Source organism: Mustelus asterias, chromosome 20 (genome assembly GCF_964213995.1).
Source record: "Mustelus asterias chromosome 20, sMusAst1.hap1.1, whole genome shotgun sequence".
Lineage (NCBI taxonomy): Eukaryota > Metazoa > Chordata > Chondrichthyes > Carcharhiniformes > Triakidae > Mustelus > Mustelus asterias.
The window spans coordinates 52622258-52646728 of NC_135820.1; the positions used below are offsets into that span (position 1 = coordinate 52622258).

The 24471-nt window shown below is 41.9% G+C and overlaps 1 protein-coding gene across 1 annotated transcript in view; it reads right to left on the minus strand.

The window, feature by feature from the left end:
- Positions 1 to 24471, minus strand: part of ptgis (prostaglandin I2 (prostacyclin) synthase) — a 92184-nt gene that overhangs the window by 18758 nt on the left and 48955 nt on the right. The window contains exons 3-6 of the mRNA XM_078236124.1: positions 23351 to 23529; positions 18166 to 18309; positions 15439 to 15593; positions 14765 to 14946 (exon numbers count right to left, since the gene is read on the minus strand). Of these exons, the coding sequence (XP_078092250.1) occupies positions 14765 to 14946; positions 15439 to 15593; positions 18166 to 18309; positions 23351 to 23529 (660 nt within the window). The remainder of the gene's footprint in view (positions 1 to 14764; positions 14947 to 15438; positions 15594 to 18165; positions 18310 to 23350; positions 23530 to 24471) is intronic.

A 24471-nucleotide genomic window follows, 5' to 3' on the forward strand; every position in this document is an offset into this window, starting at 1 on the left:
GTGATCATTAAACTTATTTGTGTTGAGGATCTCCAGTAAAGAATTAATGTCATAATCTATCTAATATCGCAATAACGCTGCAAATAGACTTAACGGCACAGCAAATATTTTTCAACTTTCTAGAAATTCTTGCACATACAAGTCTTAAATTAAGTTTAAATACTAGCTTTCAATTTAGAATAAATTGTGAATTGGTCAGCACTTTTAATTAAGAAATATCTTAGGCAACTTGTAACCTTGAGTTGCATACACTGTTGTGGAAGTGATGGGTCAGTTGGTTTCCAGTTACAGCATTGGTAATGCACCAAGTCTAATCAATCAGACCACTCAACATGGCAACCCTGCAATTTGCCCTCGATTTACACCAAACCAATCTACTCCCCTTTCTGACCATGCACTCATTTAGACTTTATAGTTTTCACTAAAATGGTTATAAACTGAAAGTTTCCTTAAAATATTGAATTATTTTTCCTAGACACTAAAAATGCACAATTTAATCAAATTTATTTGAAATTGCTAGGTATGAAAAATTTACCCAATAAGGCGCGCTCAAATTATTTTCACTAGTGGTTTGCCATTGGTAAGAACAGGTCTGCGGAATATTAAAATGGAGTCTCATTAACAGGACCCCACTTAATAGTTAAGCAATTCCTAAAAAATTATTAATTGTAGCAATCAATTTTCCTTCCTTCCCTACATTATAGGGCGGAATTCTCCCACGTCCCCACTTGTTTGCCATCCCACCTACTACCTTAAACTTTCATTCCCTCCACCACAGTGCAGCAGTGTGTACCATCTCCAAGACGTATTGTAGCAAGTCGCCAGGCCTCCTTCTACAGCACCTTTCAGCAATTTCTGCTACCCAGAAGAACAACAGCAGCAGATGCAGCAAAACAGCATCACCTGCAAGTTTCCCTCCACGTCACACACCATCCTGACGGTGCGAGGCCAAACTATCAGTTTTACGTCAGCATGAATTTCCTGCAGGGCCTTCCACTGGTGCCTGCCATGGCAGACTGGGGAACCGGCTGGTGCCCACCATGGCAGACTGGGGAACCGGCTGGTGCCCACCATGGCAGACTGGGGAACCGGCTGGTGCCCACCATGGCAGACTGGGGAACCCACTGGTGCCCACCATGGCAGACTGGGGAACCCACTGGTGCCCACCATGGCAGACTGGGGAACCGGCTGGTGCCCACCATGGCAGACTGGGGAACCGGCTGGTGCCCACCATGGCAGACTGGGGAACCGGCTGGTGCCCACCATGGCAGACTGGGGAACCCACTGGTGCCCACCATGGCAGACTGGGGAACCTGCTGGTGCCCACCATGGCAGACTGGGGAACCTGCTGGTGCCTCAATCAACCCTCCCCTCCACACCCAATTCTCTGCAACGCCAGCAGGAAAACAGGAGTTTCTGGAGATCTGGTGTTCTTTTCCAAGAGGTTCATCTTCTTTCTTCAATGGTGGGTCAGTGATGTTGAGCTCGTTTTCAGTATGGCATCCAGATATGATGGCGGGATGAACATAATCAAGCCTGTCCCACCACAGAATATGGTGCCCAACCCCCGGATGCATGATTAACGTGCTCGGGGCCAGAAGGTATGGCATGGATTGCCGTCAGCCTTTGCAGCAGAAAGAGGTCTGACAAGCAGCAAGAGAAATAACCAGCTAATCTAGTTTTAATTTTTTTAATTGTCATTCGCTGACAGAATTCTCCGGCGTCATTCGGCCCCAGCACCGCTGGGAGCGCGAATGGAGAATTTGGTGCTCAGCCAAAATTCCACTCACTGTGGTGGGACTGGAGAACCCCATTTACGGGCAAGGTCAGAGAATTCTGGCCATGGTCAATATTTGTTGCCCATCTCTGATTATCCTTGCTGAAGGTGGGTGGTAAGTTGCTTTCTTGAACCGCTGCAGCCCATGTGACATAGGTCCACTCACATTGCTCTTAGGCAGGGTGCTCCAGGATTTTGATCCCGCCACCGTGAATGGACAGTGATATAGTTTCACGTCAGGGTGGTGCGTGGCTTGAAGGGAAACTTGCAGGTGGCGCTATTTTGCTGCATCTGCTGCTCTTGTTCTTCTGGGTAGCAGAAGTTTCTGAAAGGTGCTGTAGGAGGCTTGGCGACTTGCTACAGTACATCTTGTAGCTGGGTACACACTGCTGCACTGTGGTGGAGGGAGTGAAAATTTAAGGTAGTAGGTGGGATGGCAAACAAGTAGGCTGTTTGGTCCAGGATAGCCTCAAGCTTCTTGAATGTTGTTGGAGCTGCACTCATCCAGGAGAATGTTTCATCACACTCCTGACCTGTGCCTTTTAGAATGTGGACAGGAGAATTAGAAGATTAGTTATTCACTGCAGAAATCCCAGCCTCTGATCTGCTCTTCTAGCCACATTATTTAAAGGGCCAATCCACTTCAGTTTCTGGTAGTTGCTGACCCCCAACATGTTAATGGCGAAGGATTCAATGTAATTCCATCAAAGGTCAAGGGGAAATGGTTAGATTCTCTCTTGTTGGAAAAGACCACGGCCTAGCTTTTGTGAGGCATGAATGTTACTTGCTACTTACCATCCCAAGTCTGGATGTTATCTAGATATTTCTGTACACAGGAACAGAATGCTTCAGTTTCTGGGGAGTTACGAATGATGCTCAACACCCATGGGATGCTTTACCCTGATTCTCATTTACTTCAATTGTGTTAAGTTTCCTTGATGCCACATGGTCAAATGCTGCCTCGATGTTATAAGGCAGTCACTCTCACCTCATATCTGATGATGTTAGTAGAGGGTAAATGTTAGTCAAACAACTCTCCTACTCCTGCCTCAAAAACAGCCTTGAGATATTTTCCATCCACCAATGAAGGGTGGCAGATGCTCCAATTTGATCGGAAAGGCAGAGTCTTTTTGATTTGATTTATTATTGTCACATATATTAGTATACAGTGAAAAGTATTGTTTCTTGCGCGCTATACAAAGCATACTGTTCAAAGAGAAGGAAAGGAGAAAGTGCAGAATGTAGTGTTACAGTTATAGCTTGGGTGTAGAGGAACACCTTTAACAATACAGCATTTCCTCAGCATTGCAGTGAAGCGTTAGGTTGAATTATGTGCTCAACCTATGACTTTCCAACTCAGAAGCGAGAGTGCTACCACAGAGCTGACACCGGATAGGTGTTACAAATGGATGAAATTATATCAGAAGGTTATGGAACTCGAGAAAAAGTCATCAAGAGTGAAAATAGATTGGAGCCACAGTACTTGCACAAGCAGTGACTGCAGCTTTGATGATAACAATTGCAGCTGCTTACTGGAATCAGCAGGGGTAATAATGCCTGTTCAGAAATCTTCCAGTGACAGAAATAAAAAGAACTCTCATCCCCATTAAATATCCCTGCCCACCTGCAATAATACAGGGTAACCCACGGTGCATTCTACAGTGTATTGCTATAGATGTGCGCAATAGTTTCCTTCTTCTCCTACCTGGCTGGTTTTCACTTTTTTTGGCTAAAATGAAATAGTCACAATCTATATTTACCACAGATTCTTAGAAAACCAATACAGTTATCTAACAAACAAAAAAAATCGATGGATTTTGTCCTTGGCTTTTATTTTTTTAACCTTCATGTGTTAGAATGGAAACAACAATTCAAATCACTAAAAAAAACTTTACACCCAGAGGAAATGTGAATACATAATACTAATAATAACAGACAAACTGTCATGTACAATACATAATACTAACTGAGTGTTTTACCTTCTGAGATTGCAACACCATGGTCAAGGACACAAATATCTATTCCAAGACTTTAAAGCTTCACCTAGTGGTTATGAAACAGTACTGACAATATAAGAGCAAGCCCTTCAATTTTCATACATTGAATAGGCAGAGGATGAATCAGAGAACGCTATTTTTCTCTTCCAAGTGATCAGATCACGACAAAAATAGCTTTTTAATAAGATACCACTCAAGGGAGAATAATAGCACTTATCACAGCATGAGTGAAGAGCCAAGAATGACTTGCATTAAGATAACCACTTACAGCGTCTCTCAGCATTGTCCCAAAAAAACTTATACAATGAGTTATTTTGTAGTGGAGTGATTCTTGTTCTATTAGCCATCAGGCCAGTCCTTTCACAAGATTCGCAAAACAGCACTGAGCTGAACAACTAGTTTATCTATTTTTATTTGGTGTTATTGATTGGAGGTGAAATGCTGGCCAGGATATCAAAATAGAACTTCCCTGTTCTTCTCAGACCAAAACCAGATGATTATAATTGCAGAATTCAATTAGAAAACACAGCTGCTGCTGGCAACTCAGTGGAACATCATTTCCTGTCCTTCAACTTGCTTGGATAAGAAATTGAAAAGGTTTTACAAATTACATTTTAAAACCTCACCTCTTAGCTCCTATTCGGGAATCATGGTGGCACAGCCGTTAGCACTGCTGCCTCACAGTGCCAGGGACCTGGGTTCAATTCGAAGTTTGGGTCACTGTCTGTGTGGAGTTTGTACGTTCTCCCAGTGTCTGCGTGGGTTTCCTCCGGGTGCTCTGGTTTCCTCCCACACTCCAAAGATGTGCGGGTTAGGTGAATTGGCCATGTTAAATTCTCCCTTAGTGCCTCAGGATGTGGTGGGGGATTAATACATGGGGTTACAGGGATATGGCCAGGGTGGGAAGCTCTGTCAGAGAGTCAGTGCAGACTCAATGGGCCGAATGGCTTCCTTCTGCACTGTAGGAATTCTATGACTTGGGCCATAGTTGCTAAAGCTACTTTGACTGTTGTTTCTTCCATGGAACTTTACATTCAACCATTTCTGTTAAATGATGAATTAATTTACTGTTGTAAATTGAATTCCGAAAATCAGGTTCTAACTGCAGCTAAATACTAGAACGAAATGAGTATTTTACATGTCAGTATAATGCTTACGTTAAGACAGAATTAATAAACTGCTTTTGGGTGGTGAGGCTCTCAGTCATCATCCTAACTTGCTGAAATTGCAGATCAGAAGATTAGTTGGGCAATTGGAAGTTCTGTGAGTTAAGCTCCCAGTGAGTGAGGCTCCACTATAGTCAGTTTACCTAATTGTTTAATGCTTATTACTCAATGCTCACTGATAATTTAATATGAAAATAAAACATAATTACCAGCAGCAAGAAATAGATTTTTCATGAAAGTTCCCAAAAAGTAATATGCTCCATTATGGAAAATGGATCTTGTGGAATACAGATTAGGCAATTTGAGGCTCAACCTCTCAGTGTTACTTTTGTCTCAGAGATAGCACTCCCATCTCTGAGTCAGAGGTTTGTGGATTCAAGCTACACACCAGGAGATAATCCAGCCTGGCACTTCAGTGTGTTATTGTTGGTTTGCTGCACTATCAGAGGTGCTGTCTCCCAGGTGAGATAGTAACCTAATCTGCCCTTTCCTGTAGATCTCACGGCACAATTGAAAAAAAAGGGAGTGCTCAGAATGTCTTGGCCAATTCTGCCTTTCAGTCAGATCATGATTGATCTATCTTAACTCCATTTTTCAGTCTTGGTTCCATACCTCTTAACTCCCTTACAATCCATCACACAAACCAGCCTCCCATCCATTGACTCCGTCTACACTTCCTGCTGCCTCGGAAAAGCAGCCAGCATAATCAAGGACACCATGCACCCCAAGTATATTCGCTTCCAGCTTCTTCTGTTGGGAAAAAGATACAAAAGTCTGGGATCATGTACCAACAGACTCAAGAACAGCTTCTTCCCTGTTGCCATCAGACTTTTGAATGGACTTACCATATATTAAACTGATCTTTCTCCACACCCTAGCTATGACTGCAACACCATATTCTGCACCCTCTCCTTTCCTTCTCCCCAAAGTACTCTACAAACGGAATGATTTGTCTGTATAGCTCGCATGAAACAATACTTTTCACTGTATACCAATACATGTGGCAATGATAAATCAAATCAAATCTTACCAAACATCATCCATCCATCAATCTCAGTTTTGAAATTTTTAATTGGCGCCCCACTTCAACAATATGATGAGGAAGTGAGTTCCAGATTTCTGCTGCCCAGTATGTGAAGAAATGGTTCCTGACATTGCCCCTTAAGGGCCTAGATTATATTCTCTTGTTTGGACTTCTCCACCAGACAAAGTACTTTCCTTCTATCTACCATTTAAAAACCTTTAATTATCTCAAGGACTTTTATCAGATCCTTATACTTAAACTTATCAATGCAAACTGCTCTCATGTTACAGTTCTCTAATAATTCTGGTGAATCTGTCTTGCCCCAATCCAAGGTTAATAGATCCTTTGTGACCAGAACTGTAGGATTCCAAATGCAATCTAAACAGTTGTTTTAAATGTTTCATGGGTTATGAGCATTGTTGGCAAGACCAACATTTGTTACTCATCCCTATTTGGCCCTTGTGCCAGTTTCTTGAACCACCGCAGTCCCCTGATGAAGGTGCAGACTGTTAAGAGGGGATTTCCAGGATTTTGACCTAGCTACAGTGAAGAAATGGCAATATAGCTCCGAGTCAGGTGGGGGTGTAGCTTGGAAGGAAACTTGCTGGTGTTCCCATGTGTCTGCTCCCCTTATTCTTCTAGGTGGTCGAGGCTGCAAGTTTGGAAGGTGCAGTTGCAGGAGGCTTGATGAGTTGCTGCAGTGCATCATATAGATGGTACACATTGCTGCCATTGTGTGATGAAGGGGAAGGAGTGAATGTTGAAGGTGGGAGATCGGGTGCCCCTCAAGCAGGCTGCTTTGTCCTGGACAGTGTAGGGCTTCTTGAGTGTTGTTGAAGCTGCATTCATCTTAGCAAGTGGAGAATATTCCATCACAATCCTGACTTGCGCCTTGTAGATGGTGGGCAGGTTTTTGGGCATCAGGAGGTGAATTCTCATGGCAAGATTCCCAGCCTCTGACCTGCTCTTGTAGTCCATTATTTATATGCTAGTCCATTAAGCTTTTCATCAATGGTAGCCCCCCATGATGTTGATAGTGGGGGATTCAGTGATGATAATGCCATTGAATGTCAAGGGGTGGCATGGAGATAGTTATTGCCTGGCACTTGCATGATATAAATGTTACTCACTACTTATCAGCTCAAGTCTGAATGTCATCCAGGTCTTGCTGCATGCAGGTTATGGATGTTTCATTATCTGAGGAGTCATGAATGAACACTGCAATCAACAATAAACATCCTCACTTCTCACCTTATGGTGGAGGCAAGGCCTTTGATGAAGCATCTAAAAGTGGCTGGGCCCATGACCTTATCTGATAAACTCTTTCAGCAATGTCCTGGGACCGAGACGAATGGCCTCCAGAAACCACCAACCATTTTCCTTTTTGCTATGCTATGAATCAGACCAGTGGAGAATTTTCTTATGATTCATATTGATCATGTTACGATCAAAGCTATAATGAGGTCTGGAGCCAGGTGGGCCTGGCAGAACCCAACTGAGCATTGGTGATAGTGCTGTGTAAGAGCCACTTGGTAATACTGTCGATTAAACCCTCCATCACTTTGCTGATGATTGAGAATAGACTGAGGGGGCAGTAATTGGCTGGTTGGATTTGCCTGGGTGTTGTAGATAGGATATACCTGGGCAATTTTCCACACTGTGGTGTAGATGCCAGTTTTATAGTTACACAGATGTAAGTTGTCTATAGGGACATGACTAGCTCTGAGCCCAAGTCTTCAGGGCCTATCCGATTAGTAGAAGTTGTCAGGATCCAACTGTGGTATAACTCCCCCTTTGAGATAAAGGCTAACATTCTGTTAATCTTTTTATTTTCTGTCCCTCTGATTTTTCCTCATGCATTCTAGGAAGATACATTCTGCTGGCTGTTTGTATCCCAGACTATCCTCTGAGAGGCCACTGTGCAGGGAATCACAAAGAAATTGCCATGCTCGGCTACATTTTGGCACAGTATTTTATTGCACTCTGCATCTGTTCCAACATTCCAATCATTTCCTTTTTCAGCGCAAGCCAAAAGGCAAAATGTTCTACGCAGCATTATGAAAATGTAAAAGGCAAGATTTCAATTGTACAACACTATTTTATGCAACATTGCTTTAAAATATAAAATATTGTATAATATTTATCTTTGGAAATTTGTGAATAGTTGCCAGTCTTCTTTAATGAACGTATTAATGAGCTCAATGTCTTTGACAGAGGTTCTGTCTTATTATTTGTGCCTGAAATAGTCATGCAATAGTAGAAGGATAAGAGGGAAATCTTTAAAAGACAAAAATGGATTGGGATCATTTTACAATATAGGGGAGTAACAGTGCAGTGCAATGTAACAGGATCTAGTATTATCATGTAATCTATGTTTAAAATAGCATTGGTTCCAGTCTGATCTGCGTTCTCCTAAGCAGTATGTGCTGCCAAGGAACTGCTCGCAATATCTCACAAGGTCTTTTTTAGTGTGCCAGGAAGCAGAACCTGTGGGGATACTCCACCAACCTGTGAGACTGCTTCACTTCCAATGCATCCGAATATCAGAAAGACGCATTTAACTAATGAACGTGGAAAACACTTCATTGAAGTGTTTCTCAGTTTATCTCAGTTTCTCTGACCCCATATTATTGGATTGTTTAACCTTAAGACAAAGTCCATCGTAGAAACTGTTTATGCAATGAGCAACGTTTCTGTATTCCCTGGGTTAGTAACAAGTTGGACCAAGCATAGATCCAGAAAATGCAAGCAAGGAGCCTCATTCAGCTTTTATAGAAAGAATGCTTCAAATACTGGATTTTTATAAAAAATAGATTGAAGAGATTAGAGAGACACCAAGCCAGTTTTATTTGACTTCTTGCCAACTGTTAATATAATATAATGATACTAAATTTATCTTTCACTACCCCAGGGTAATTAGAGGGGCTGCACTTCTGGAAGCAATCTGATCCACCATATTTTGATGTTCATCTTATTTATGTTGTCTGCTTTTTGTGAAAACATAGTTCTCAAATAAATAAAATGGTTGATTTCTATTTCCCAAGATGTGGTTTGCTTTGCTGTTTCAAAGCATGTAAGATGTCAAGGGATATATTTTCCAGTCAGTACAAAATAGTTAAGTGCACTCCAACAATGTTCCTGTCTGTGCATTTTTCAGATCGATGTTAATCTACTTAAAATAAAGTGTTAATGTGTGCCTAAAATGGAGACTATTATGTAAATTCACAGAGGGCTGATCTTAACAAAAAATTCCAAATATCAATGAGCGTGAAAACAGGAGAGCATCGCACTGCTTTTTTGGGCAAATTAAAAATGGAATCTTACCTCACTCTGTCAAAAAAATGAAGCCAAATCTGGTCTCCACCAACAGGGGGAGGGGGTGGGGCCTAAACTTGCCAGAAGATAGCAGCAGAGGGCGTCATTGCACATGCTCAGTTCCCTGTGTTCTGTGAACACAGATCTGTCAGTGACTGCCTCCCCCAGCTATAGCTGGCTTTCATGGCTGATTCCCAGCATCCCCACATTGATTCCATCCCCCCCCCCCCAACTACTGCGGGCTTCTGTGGCCAATCTCTCCTCTCTGGACTGATCGCCCGTCCCGTCCGATCCCCCTGCCCCTGCACGTTTCCCCCCCCCCCCCCCCCCCCACTGCTATTGCGGGGCTCCTCAGGCAAGCCCCTCACCCTGTGCATGGACCGGCAGATCACCAGTTTCAGAGCACGCAACCTCCCTACCCCAATCGCTGTTGCAGAGCATGCAGCATACCCCCCCCCCTCCTCAATCGGCCCCCCCTCCCCTTAGGCCTCGCCCCCTCAGACCCTGTCTCCTTGGTGCTGCGTGGAAACCGGTGGGCAGTGCCAGGATGCCAGGCTGGCACTGCCCAAGGGGTCCCCTGCCCCCCACCTCCCGGGGAGCCTCAATGGTCTCCGGTCTACCGACAAGGCCATCGCATCTGGTCCCCATTGATGGGGATCATTTGTGATCCTCACCAGTGAGAGCCTTCACCAGCGAGGCTGCAGAGGCAATTGAGCCCAGACGATAGCGTCCCAGGCTCACTTGTAATATTTAAATTCTAGTGTCTTAAACCAGTTCAACATGACCTCCATACTCTTGCACTCAATGCCCTTATTTATGCAACCTAGGATATTATGTGCTTTATTACCTGCTCTCTCAACATGCTCTGTCACGATCAATGACTTATGTAAATATACACCAAGGTCCCTTTGTTCCTGCATCTCCTTTAGAGTTTCTCCCTTTGTTTCATACTGTCTTTCCACATTCTTCCTGCCAAAATGAATCATCTCACACTTCTTTGCATTGAACGTCATCTGCCACTTGTCGGCCCAATCCACCAATTTGCCAATGTCCTTTTGAAGTTCAAGACTATTCTTATCGCAGTTGATAACACTTCCAATCTTCGTGTCGTCCATAAATTTTGAGATCATGCCCTGCGTACAATTCTAGGTCATTAATACACATCAGGAAGAGCAAGGGCCCTAACATTGACTCCTGGGGAATTCCATGACAAACTTTGGGCCCCACACCTCAGGAAGGACATACTGGCACTGGAGCGGGTCCAGCGGAGATTCACACGGATGATCCCAGGAATGGTAGGCCTGACATACGATGAACGTCTGAGGATCGTGGGATTATATTCATTGGAGTTTAGGAGGTTGAGGGGAGATCTGATAGAAACTTACAAGATAATGAACGGCTTAGATAGGATGGACGTAGGGAAGTTGTTTCCATTAACAGGGGAGACTAGGACGCGGGGGCACAGCCTTAGAATAAAAGGGAGTCACTTTAGAACAGAGATGAGGAGAAATTTCTTCAGCCAGAGAGTGGTGGGTCTGTGGAATTCATTGCCACAGAGGGCTGTGGAGGCCGAGACGTTGAGCGTCTTCAAGACAGAAATTGATAAATTCTTGATTTCTCGAGGAATTAAGGGCTATGGGGAGAGAGCGGGTAAATGGAGTTGAAATCAACCATGATTGAATGGTGGAGTGGACTCGATGGGCCGAATGGCCTTACTTCCGCTCCTATGTCTTATGGTCTTTCCTCCAATCTAAAAAGCAACTATCGATCATTACTCTCTGGCCGCTGCCACTCAGCCAATTTCTTATCCAAGTGACTACTTTCCCTTTTAATCCACGAGTGAGAATTTTGTCTGTTATATGGGGACTGTATCAAATGCCTTTTGTAAAAATCCATATACACCACATCAACAGCACTGCTCTTGTCAACCTTCTCTGTTACTGCTTCTAAAAGCTCAGACAAATTAGTGAGACATGATTTTCCCTTAATGAATCCACACTGGCTTTCCTTAATTATCCTGCAGCTGTCTAAGTGACTATTGCTTTTGTCCCAAATGATAGGTTCCATAACTTTCCCTACCACTGAAGTCAAATAGACTGGTCTGTAGTTGCCAGCATTATCCTTGCAACCATTTCTGAACAGGGATGTAACATTCGCCATTCTTCAGTCCTCCAGCACCACCCTGTTTAAAAAGGACTGGATGATTATCCCTTATGCAATTTCCACTCTTACCTCCCTCAGTAACCTTGGATGCATTTCATCTGGTCCTGGTACCTTATCAATTTTAAGTAAAGATAGCCTTTCTCTCAACCTCCTCCTTCTCAATTATAAATTCCTTGAGTTGCACCTGTTACCTCTGCTCACCTCAGCCTGAGTAGCAAACTCTTCCTTTGCAAAGACAGATGCTAAGTACTCATTTAATATTTCCACCACCTCTATTGCCTCCACATACAAGTCTAATCTTTTTATCTCTAATCAGCCCTTTCTTCTATATTATTTACATGCTGAGCCAGGGATGCCTCTTTGTTAGCTGCTCATTTTTTTTCATGCTCCGTCCTTGAATTCTTGTTTGTCTTCTCTTGGCCCAACTCATTCCCCAGAACCAGGTCCAATAATTTCTGCCCTCTCATTGGATCGGAAACACACTGCTGCAGAGAATTATCTTGAACACATTCCAGGAACTCTCGCCCTTCTTGTCCCTTTGCACTATTCCGATCATGTTCTCATTTAGATAAGTCCCCCATTATAATTCTTGCACCTCTATGTAATTTCTTTGCAAATTTGTTTCTCCACATCCCTTCCATGAGTTGATGCTCTATATACAACACTGATCAATGTTATTGCACCTTTTTCATTCCTTACCTCTAGCCAGAGAGATTCCATCCTTGACCCCTCTGAAACATCCTCCCACCCCAGTACTGCCGTGCCATCTGAATTTCAATACTGCCACTTGCCTGCCCCCATCCTACCCAACTCCCCGTTCTTCCTTTCCTGTCTCTCCGAATATCTTGTACCCCGGAATATTTAATGCCCAATCCTGGCCTTCTTTGAGCCAGGACTCTGTTTTAACAATAATATCATAGTTCCATTTGTGATGATACTGTGTCTTTAAGAAATATATTTGTCATGTTTCTTATGCAAGGTCTGTTTTAGCATTTTTGTTCATTACTGATACCGTTTTGTCTATATTCAGCAGCCCTCTTTTTGTTACTGCCACAGAATATTTGCTCCTAATTGCTAGAATGTTTATTTTAATCTGACTAATGCCATTCTGTTGTTGCAGTGATTTCCTTGGGGTTTTGCAAAGTAGAACTTGATTAGATTGATTGACAGGTAAGGTCATATGACTGGGTGGAGCTAGGTTTACACTGAGAATTCAAGGTTGCTTGCTGTTTGAAAGCTGCAAAGAGAGATAGCCTTTTTTTGTCTCTGAAGTCTAGAATCTGCCAGAGACAGGGGGTGGTAGTTTACAGCCTCGCTCCACCTGAGGTCAACTGACTTTCTCATTGTCCGCCCCTTGCCACTCTGATTTCCGTGGCAGGTGGGGTGGTAGAACTTCGGCGTAAGTTTACTTCTCTGAAGTTCTGCTGTTTGAGGATGTATCCTTCTCTGGAAACAGCTGTCTGGATCTCTGTCCAAAGGTGTTAAAAGGCTGGAAATCTAGCATCCATATAAGCATATTTGCTTTTGATGCTATTGATTCTTAAAAAAAGGGGTTTATGTCTATGGGAAATGCTGCAAATTGGAACAATAGAGATGGCTAGCTGTTAAGTATTATGTTTTGTCATATTTAAGTATTTTAACTGGTAAAAATTATGCTAATTCTTTTTGTTATATTCTAGTATGTTCTTAACTCAAGTTTGTTTTGATAAAAACCTTCTAGTGAGTCAATTGCATCATACCTGGAGCTAAACACCTTATGCTCCACTATTTTTAAGGCTTTTGAATAAGGACACACATTTTTAACAGATTATTAATTGATGCTCATCAAAAGCTAGCCAAGCAAAATTTCAGTAGTCTATCTGTTTTAATGCATTAAAAAAATGTGACTTTTAGAGGGATAGTTTACAACTGTTAAAGTTCAAGTGTGGGATCTTCAGGTCATGCCCACCCTGGGACCAGAAGTTCCTGCCCAAGGTCAACGGATCTTTTGTTTATCCATCGAGTTCTCTTTGTCCCGCTTGTCCGCAGCAGGCAGGGCCAGAAGATTCAGACCCAAGTATCAATGTTAAATTAGTTTAAAGAATGCATGACATTCTTTTGGGGGACAGAGAACAGCCGAAGGTTGTAGCCCACACAGTGACCACATTGAGCCAATCGAGGCAGGAAAAGGGATGAGATCCTGAAAGCCGATTTTTGGGAGTTAGAAAGGAAATTGGAAAGCAGGACCTTGAGCAGTAATCTCAGGATTACCCCCCATGCCATGTGCTGGCAAGCATAAGAACAGTAAGAAGTCTCACAACACCAGGTTAAAGTCCAACAGGTTTATTTGGTAGCACAAGCCACAAGTTTTTGGAGCTCCGAAAGCTTGTGACTTGTGCTACCAAATAAACCTGTTGGACTTTAACCTGGTGTTGTGAGACTGCTTACTGTGCTTACCCCAGTCCAACGCCGGCATCTCCACATCAAGCATAAGAATAGGCAGTTCAACAAATGGCTGGAGATTTTATACTTAAATGCTTATTCAAATGTTCTAATCTGGTTCAGGCCCTCGCCGGACTGGAACCAGATTACGTCGGGGCGCAGGGGCTGGGAGAATCCAAAAAAAGGTTATTGCCAGCACTAACTGCGCTATGGCCCCTCCCCTGCAGTTCGGCAGCCCTTGCGAGACTTGCACATGAGCACGCGGGGCTGGAGAATCGCACCGATATCAATCTTGATGCATCTTGGGGACAAAGTACATTCAACAGAATCCAATGAAAATAACTTACACTGTTGGATATATCTGTCACATGGATACTAGAAGTAATGGTGTATCAATAAATTTGTCTGTTGAAATTTTAAGTGACATAAGCGCATAAGAACTAGGAGCAGCAGGAGGCAATTCAGCCCCTCGAGCCTGCGCCACCATTCAATATGAACATGGCTGATCTCATCTCAACTTCATCTTTCACCATCCTGTCCGTTCCCTTTAACCCTTCATCTGCTACTAATTAAAAACCTATCTATCTCTTCCTTAAACTTGTTTAAATTTGACGTCCACTGCACTCTGGGATAGAGAATTCCACAGATTCATGACCCTTTGAGTGAAGTAATTCCTCCTCATTTCTATTTTAAATCTACTACCCCTTAGCCTAAAACTATGGCCTCTCAATTCAGAATGTCTAAAAAGGGGAAACATCCGCTTGTCCGTATCTTACCTATATATTAATGTGAAGATTTTAAAATGTTATTACTGTGTATTATGGGCAGCGCATTATATTACTCACATCTAAGTGTGAGTTTGCAGCAATGAAAGGAGTGACCTTTTGTAAAGATTCCCTACCTGTGTAGCCCACAGTTGCAGTACCATTGCTCGTGCCTGCATGTCAGGAGATATGCCCAGTTTCTGAAGGTGGTTCCAGTAGCTTTCAAGCCAGCTGCTTCTGTTCACTTTGGTATTTAGATTCTCCACAGACAACAACTGCCATAGGCGACTCTTCACCAAGGCAGCCTCCTTCTTCTCATCTTCCAAAAGCAAAATAAGTAACTTATTTACCAATCTGCTGTAAGTCACATTGACTGAAGTCGATTAGACTATTATAAAGAGCAAAAATTAGCAACAACAGTCTTAGTAGACCTGCAAATATTTTAAATTATCCACTAATATAATTTGTTTCAAGACAATTTTCCTTCAGCATCATTATACACTTGGTTAATATGACACAGATAATTTGGCACGGTGGTTAGCACTGCTGCCTCACAGCGCCAGGGACCCGGGTTCGATTCTTGGCTTGGGTCACTGTCTGTGCGGAGTCTGCGTGGGTTTCCTCCGGGTGCTTTGGTTTTCTCCCACAATCTGCAAGGTATGCTGGTTAGGTGCATTGACCCGAACAGGTGCCAGAGTGTGGCGACTGGGGGAATTTCACAGTAACTTCATTGCAGTGTTAATGTAAGCCTTACTTGTGGCTAATAAATAAACTTTAAACTTTTAAAGATAGTTTGCTAATGATGACTCACCACCAGATAACGTTGACGAGGCCAATTTCATCAAAAGTTGGTCTAGTCTCTTGTATACATTGTAGAGTTGTGCTGAATGAATCCCATCTTTAACTTTTGATGTTTGTCCATTATTTTGTACAGCTTCATTTCCAAACAGCGTAAGATATCCCGCCCTAATTAAACAACGAGAACAAACATGAGATCTGCCAGTCATCATTTCAAGTGCTGATTGTGAGAAGAAAATTAACCGTTTCTCCCGAAACGACTTCAAACCTGCTTTGGAATTCATCAGGGCTGTTTCATTTTGAAGTGACATTTCTCACGTGTGACATACAAAAGGTCATTTATTTCCTGTTATTTGTAAATGCAGGTACATCTTCACAGTGTATAATAATAGAGCTGTAAAATCATAGAATACCTACAATGCAGTAGGAGGCCATTCAGCCCATCAAGCCTGCACCAACAACAATCCTACCCAGGCCCTATCCCTGTAATCCCCTGTATTTACCCTGCTGATCCCCATAACACTAAGAGGCAATTTAACGTGGCCAATCTGCCGAGCCAGCACATCTTTGGAGTGTGGGGGGAAATGGGAGCACCTGGAGGAAACCCACGCAGACACGGGGAGAACATGCAAACTCCACACAGACAGACACCCGAGACTGGAATGTGAGGTAGCTGTGCTAATCACTGTGTCACCATGCAAGGGTCTGTTTCCTCATCATCAGCAGTAGCAGAATAAGCTGTTTGAAATTGGACTGAAACCCAATTCTCTGTGCACCATGCTCAAGAGGTATTGTAAAGTTGACGGATGAAACTATTGCTGAAAAGGAGCAGAAGTTTCATTGCAATCTTAAACTCATTGGTAATGATATGTGGAGAAACTCCTACACAACTTCCCATGAATTTCACTTTGTTAATCTCATGTATATAAACCAGACCCTTTGGCGAGTGTCAGTCATCACAGACCAGGGAATCAGCATCTGAATGGAGATCTGTGAATTTTGAATACTTCAATGCAAATTATTTTTCTAGGTACTCGGTAACAGCTTTAGCTGAAATTATTTTAGTTACAGCATCTACATAATTTACGACACGGGCTTGCAGTAGGAACCCCACAAATTCGATATATTATTTGGAAGAAAAGGAGGGATGTTAGACAGGTTTGGGATGTAATCTCAAGTGAGTTGCAAATGAGATGACACTTGAAACAAACAAGTCTTCTTTCACCGTTATCTGTATCTAAAACAGAAGCACGTATACCTTGGTGTTTCTGAGGAAAGCTCTTTTTCTTAGTCATTTGAAGAGCAGAGATAACAGTGGGATTGGCTAGAAACTGACCTCCAGTTTATCTCCATCATAGCAAGCTGCTTGTGGTTGTCAGGATTGTCACAGTTTCGAATTCCTGATTTTTATTTTCAGGCAGTTTACGGCGCTGTGCTTTCTTGAACCACATAAGAGTGACTTCATCCACAATGGTGAGCTGGCATCTCTGTGCATTTTTTAATTTATCAGCTTTTCCAGCTGCTGAGAACGCACCTCAAAGATGGAGGCACCCTCTTTCTCCCTTACCCTCAGTGAAGACTGCAGCTCCCTCCATGCTGGAGGGTTTCCTATTGTCCCTCCAGCTTTAAGAGCTCGACGGCCATTCATTCCACAATGAGCATGCCCTCTGTCCAGGACTTGATCAACTGAAGGAAAATCTTTATCGGATGACTGCTCCTGACCCAGTACAACATTGGCATCCTTGCCTGACCCCAAATCCAAAGTTCTGAACTGGAGCTTGACATTGCGAGTTAGTTTAATATCTGTAGGTGCTGAAATCTGAGTTTTAAATATTTTCTGCTTGTGGATTACCTGTGATGATATGAAATTGGAGGCCGTGCTTTTCTATAACCCGTGTGAGAGTAATGCCTTATGTTGCCAAGTCAGAACACTTTGAGATGTTGAATTGGACATTGAGCGCTTTGCGATGTCCGAAAGTTGTATTATATGTTATTTAAATGCAAGTTCCCCCTTGATATTTTCCTCAGTATTGATCTCAATCAAATTTGACTTGGTTTCTGTGATTCGACCACGCGTTATTTTGAACCAGTAAAGCTTCAGTGTGTCTTTCATAATTAACTTCAAAGTTCTACTAATTCAGGATTCTGGCCAGAGACACTTTATTTTGTAAATCCCATTACCGAATAAGCTAATATATATTACTGCCATTTTTGCAAAATAATCTTACATTCAGCTTGTGTTTCTAATATCAGCACATTGGTATCTACTGCCTAACAATAAATTATGTCCTACAAAGCACTTATGTTAGAATGCAAAATCGTTTTGTGATTTAGCACGGTGGCACAGCAGTTAGCACTGCTGCCTCACAATGCCAGGGACTCAGGTTCAATTCCGGCCTCAGGTGACTGTCTGTGTGGAGTTTGCTCATTCTCCCCGTGTCTGCGTCGGTTTCCTCCGGGTGTTCCCGTTTCCTCCTGCAGTCCAAAGAAGTTAGGTGGATTGGCCAAGCAAAATTGTTTCAGTGTCAGAGGGATTAGCAAGGTAAATACATGGGATTACAAGGATAGAGCCTGGGTGGGATTGTTATTGTTTCAAGTTCAATGGGCTGAATGCCTCCTTCTGTACTGTCGGGATAATATATTAAGACTAGTTTAACTTTGAAAAATAGCTTATACAGCATGCTCACACAGCAGGCATCAGAGTAAAATCCACGAGCGCAGAAACTCATCATTACCCTACCTGAACATAGCATCATAACAGAAGTTGAATAACTCTTCTTTCCTCCAGGCATTCTTTGTTCTATTTTCATCAATCAATAAAATGGTTTTCAGATTAGACAGATATGCCTGTGTCAATGAAGACAGGTTTTTCCCTTGAAGTTGCCTGACATAAACAAAAATAACCAGAATTAACATTCACAAAATGCCTTTGTATTCATCATTTTAAGGTTCTAGGACAAATATCAACTCAATAAGGTCGAATTTTCCTGGACTATATTACCTCTTAATTGTGTTATAAATTTTTTTTTTAAACCATCAATGTGAAGCTACAAATGGCCACGGTGAAATTGGATAATGAGCTGTTGGATGCACCGCTATCTTTGTTGTAACTATTTTTTTTCTATGTTTCTATTAACCTTCTTATAAACTTTATAAAGCAGTATTTTCCCTGAATAAAACTTGCGTAGGGAATTGTATCTACATAATTGTTTGCTGTTTTAAGCTGCTTTTTTATAACCCTAACCTTTGTGGTTTTGCTTCATGCTAACACTGTAATGACTCCAGAGCAAAGTGGAGAGAGATCTGAAATGTTTCTTCACACCCAATTTATTTCCCACATGTTTGAACATTGGGGCAAAGCCAATTTTGCTTCAGAACTCAGTTTTTTGTTTTATCATTCTTTGGAGCAAATATCTCTGTTTGCCTTCCTGGATATCTTGGCACTGTAAATAAGATGAGAGCAGTTGTTTTCAACTGTGAAGAACAAGTTTTGCCATCTAACCAAACTCTTCTGGCAAGCAGCAGTGATCCTCTGAAGGCTGCATGAGTGGCAGTGATATGAACACTGCCATTTTTCAAGGGATTAACTAAATTCGTGTGCCATTAAATGATCAGCAGAATTAAATATGCAAAAATCTCAAAGTGAGCCAGAAGAAAAGGCTCCAGATACTGTGAACATTTGAGTGGGAATGATAATCATATGCAGTTGAACATTCTGTGAAGTTTAAATCTGAAAATCAATAGCAATCATGCAATTGCACAAGTTTTATTTAGATTTAATTGCCATTTTATACCTCCATATTTCCTCATAGGATGTAATAAAGTACTTTAATTGAATAATTACTGGGCATCTAAGAAGCAATCGATGTGTGCCCCAAGTAAACTAGAAAGTCTGTCCCCAATACACATTGGTTAGCTCACTGGAGATTTTTATATTTCATCATTGTGTTTTTGGCATCATGTTAGCAGGATACGTGATCTTAAAAACTATGAAATTGAGGTAAACAGACAGTTTGCATACAATGTTATAATATTTTTGCTGAATAGTTTGAGCCAGATTTATGAAGGGACAATGGCCATGCACACTGGTTTGTAGCTCCCATTTTGATGGGCTTAAATTTACTGGTGACACCAATAACTTTTATTATAAAGCAGCTTCATGGGGAGCTAATATATGGGGAGAAATGTTAATGTCCTCTTTATATTTAAGTTCTCAGAGATATAATAAATTCAATCCAGGAGCAGAATGCACATCCATGCACCAGATTGCACCATTGGCCCTGATAATCTGATGTTGCAGCTGTACAGAACGCTGGTTAGGCCACATTTGGAGTACTGCATCCAGTTCTGGTCACCGCACTACCAGAAGGATGTGGAGGCTTTAGAGAGGGTGCAGAGAAGGTTTACCAGGATGTTGCCTGGTATGGAGGGTCTTAGCTATGAGGAGAGATTGGGTAAACTGGGCTTGTTCTCCCTGGAAAGACAGAGAATGAGGGGAGACCTAATAGAGGTGTACAAAATTATGAAGGGTATAGATAGGGTGAACAGTGGGAAGCTTTTTCCCAGGTCGGAGGTGACAATCATGAGGGGTCACGGGCTCAAGGTGAGAGGGGCGAGGTATAACTCAGATATCAGAGGAACGTTTTTTACACAGAAAGTGGTGGGGGCCTGGAGTGCGCTGCCAAGGAGGGTGGTGGAGGCAGACACGTTGGCATCATTTAAGACTTACCTGGATAGTCACATGAGCAGTCTGGGAATGGAGGGATACAAACGAATGGTCTAGTTGGACCAAGGAGCGGCACAGGCTTGGAGGGCCGAAGGGCCTGTTTCCTGTGCTGTACTGTTCTTTGTTCTTTGTTCAGGGTGTTTGGCAACACCTGCAGCTGTGAGAAACCAGCTAGGGGCACAAACCCTAGCATTTGTGTCATCGCAGGCAGCGATGACATAATTCCTAAAGATTCAGGTGTGATGACCTCAGCCAGGCTAATGAGGTTGGCTTGCTAGAGTATGAACTACCTGTTGAGTCTTAATTGATGGTTAAATCAGGGAGCTTCATGCTTCCTATTTAAAGCAGGTGTGTCAGACTCCCAGCCTGCATTCAGCAGGAAGCAACTGGTGAGCTGGCTATATACAGATGTATGGTGTAAATAAAGTAACTTGGTGACGGGACTTCCGTCTCCGTGGAGTTATTACATCAGGCCTATTTATTATTCGGATTTAAAGTTTACGTGGTAACATTTATGTCATAACCTGCTGTACAAAACAAGAGTTACATGGGAAGTATGAGTTACATTTGCAATGTAACTGTAGGATGCAGGCATAAAAATCAAGGAAGGGTCTCTGGGCTAACATGAGAAATGTGAATCTCAATCACTTACTCCATCATATCACTGGAGAGGGATAGTGATGGAAAGCCTGTCTGCGAAAGGGGAAAACAGTCTTGGTGACACAAAATCATCTCCTTTAACAAATATTGACATGCGCCACATTCACTGATCTTCCTAATGTATTTGTAATTGGAGGTTCCCACTATTTTAGAAAGAAAATCTTTAGCTCCATGTTTTAATCATCTGTACAATAGCAGTGGAAGAATACCACAAAAATACCTATCCACGAGTTAGCTTTATTCAATTTTAATCTGTTACATATTTCGTTAGATGCTAATTCCCTCAAATTATGCTGTTAGATATGAGAATAGGAATGTTTAATAAGTCTGCCTCATAACGGATTTCAAATAAAATGGGCTTGTACCTCCAGCGTCCATAATTTCTCACAATGCAGATTTTCCAAGGCATTATGCCTAGTGCTCATTAAAATCAATGATCAGATAATTGGAGGGGTTATAAATTGGGCATGCTGACCTCTGTTCCACCTTCTTGGTCTGCGCTCCTGCTGATTAAGACCCCATACCAGGAGTGAAGTCTTGGAAACCTTACCCTCAATGCTTTTGAAGAAGCAGTAAGCTTATGGGTACGTTTTCTCAGTGTGAAGTATCTACAGAAAGATTCACTCTCCAATGGCAAGCTGACAATGATGGTTATGGGAAGTTATATTTTGAGTGTTTGTCATGGTCTCACCAGTGACAAGGAATCAATCAAGTTAATCCTTAGGAGAATGAAGAAATAGTTTTAAACATGAATGACAGATATCATGAAAATTAATTGTAAAATATTCTGTTCACCACTGCAGATTTTATGCCCGAGTTACATTCTGTTGGGAAACAAATATTTTAAACAATTTATATTTTTTGTGGATATTAGAAATAAGGTTTAAGTTTTAAGTGTTTGTGTGCTCAGAAAGGGTTAATACCTTCAGTTTAGCTTTATGTTAAACAATGGCGCCTGCAAGTCTATAGTTTAGATTCACTTTAAACTTTGCTGTCAATTTAATTGGGATTTTATGACGTCAAAGCATAGGGATGAAAGAAACTAAGCTGTTCTTAGCAACCAGAGGCCGACACTGAAAAGCAGAAGCATTTGAATTCAGTTGGAACCAGGTAACCGGGAAGCAAGAAGCTTTCCACAGAACAGGCAAGACAATACAGAGGGGCAGAAAGAAAATCCCCGAAGCAAAAGGACTGGAAGTTCCAGAAACCAGGGAATAAAAAAGAGTAAAGTCCCAGAAAGACTGAAGACAAAGGGGCAAAGAACCAAAATCTGATCAAGGTAGAGTTCACCGAATTCAAGAGCAAAAAGAGAAGCACCCAATAAAAAGCAGGGCTGCGAGGTACAAACCTGCAGAAGTTGGCTAGTGAGAAGCCAGACATCTGAAGTGTTCCTAAGGTTGACAACACCTTAATACAGCCTGTGAATCTGGGGTATTCTGTTGACGTGGATGCATACCAGGGAGAATGTGTGGAAGTTTCAACGAACATTATATTCCAGGGCAGAATAATGAAAGGAGAGGTTGAAATCTTGTGTGTGAATCCTTGGTAAATTGAGAGAAAGCGTTGTTCAGGGGAAGATTTCAAAGTATGTTCTTTGACAGTGGAGTTTGAAAACCCTTATATGAAAGTCAGAGCTCCAGTGAGACCATTTGGCTCACAGTGTAGGAAACACCTGGGAAGGGGGGAAGGGTGAGGGGGCGGGGTGCAGGGGATTTAATGAGAAACCCACAGAAGTTGTTTTGGGTGTCATCTGTCACTTAGTTTCATAGTGTGGTGTGTCTGACCACATTGTCCCTATTGGTTTACATGGACTGCGCACTCACTGGGAACATTAGAGTATAAGATACATTTTGGAACTTGTGTTATCCTTTCACATCTGTACATATCTGTGAAGGAGTAGTGTAATGTAGTTAATCTTTTCTTGCTTAGTAAATGTTTTATTCTTTTTTTAAGAGTTAATCAGCAGGCCTGTGACTCTGTTCATCCAAGTATCCAAGAAATGAAAATAATGGTCTATCGAGCGGGGGTTCTGCTCTGGGACCTGACTGCCCAGTGATAACATCAGCTGGGATCGTAACAGCCTATGTAACTAAATGATCATTTAGGTAGCTGACCATTTTTTCGTTTCACGTATCTGAATTATTGCATTACTTAAAATGGAACTTATATCCATACAGTAATGCATTTAGCCCATTGCATGCTTCAGTGGAAATTACAATGCACCGATTACTATGCTGTTGACTCCTTTCTTGAAATATTTTTTCATATATATTCTGTGACTGGATTCTGTCACTGTCTGTGCGGAGTCTACACATTCTCCCCGTGTCTGCGTGGGTTTCCTCCAGGTGTTCCGGTTTCCTCCCACAGTCCGAAGGATGTGCTGGTTCGGTGCATTGGCCGTGCTAAATTCTCCCTCAATGTACCTGAACAGATGCTGGAGTGTGGCGACTCGGGGATTTTCACAGTAACTTCATTGCAGTGTGAATGTAAGCCTACGTGTGACACTACTAAATAAACTTTAAAAAAATACTTCACTCACATTTTCATCAAAGTTTTTTCTTTGTTATGATCGTAGTCAGGGAGCTGAAGGTTGAAGATCCTATCCATTAAAACTGATGCATACTTTGTGAAGTTCAGCTTTGCACTGGATTCTGTCACAACTGAATCGAATGAATGAGGATCGAGTAATACTGTAATAAATCGTCCTGCTACTTGGACCTAAGTGGGAAAAAGAATGATCAACAGCCTTGTATTAGAACTCCCCATAATGAAACTCACACAGTTTGCTCTTGCGAATCTCGGTTTTGTTAAAATGTTGGCGGTTCGATTGGACAGCAGTGTTTCAAAATGGGTTTTCCACCACACAGACTTTTGTTTCCAAAGAAACAAGAGATGTATTTGAAAATGTTTGAGATCGTTCAAAAGTGTTTTAATAATTCTAGATTTGTGACAATTTATTTATAATTTATGATAATTAATTTTCAGCACATTGAAAGTTCAAATAGTCCATTCTATCCTGTTAGTATTACCCTAAAACTGTGAAAAAGGGAGTTTTGTGGCACTTAATATTTGAATGTTTTCAAAGTACCTATCTTATTTTTTCCACTCGCATTTGTTAATTTTTAACCGAGAAAGTACAGCTATTCAGGAAATTTCTTCAATTTCCATGAGAGATTTGCATGCCAACTTGAAACTATTTAAAATATTTCATCCGCACTGAAGTTTCCATCTATAAGGTTTCACTTCCTGTTGTTACGTTTTTGTCCCACTGCTGTGTCAACTGTTTTCTAACATACATTACTGTCCATACTTACATTGGAAACGGTCTCTGTAAATTTGCCTATGTAAACTGTAATTACATACTCAATAGTGGTACTGTACCAAGTCAGTTTTTCAATTCCCCGGGGAGGATTTTCTGCTCCCGTTTTTGGGGATGGGAACGGTGGAGGGGTGAAGAATCGTATGGGAGTACCAAAATGGCTTTTACGCCTGCAAGATTTTCCTGATCAATTGTGCCCGCCCCCAACCCAATGATGTAACAGAATCGTGATGTTGAAACACGTGACCCCATTTGCATAGATTTAAATGTAATTATTAAGCCTTTATACAAAGAACAAAGAACAAGGACAAAGACAGAACAGGAACAGGCCCTTCAGCCCT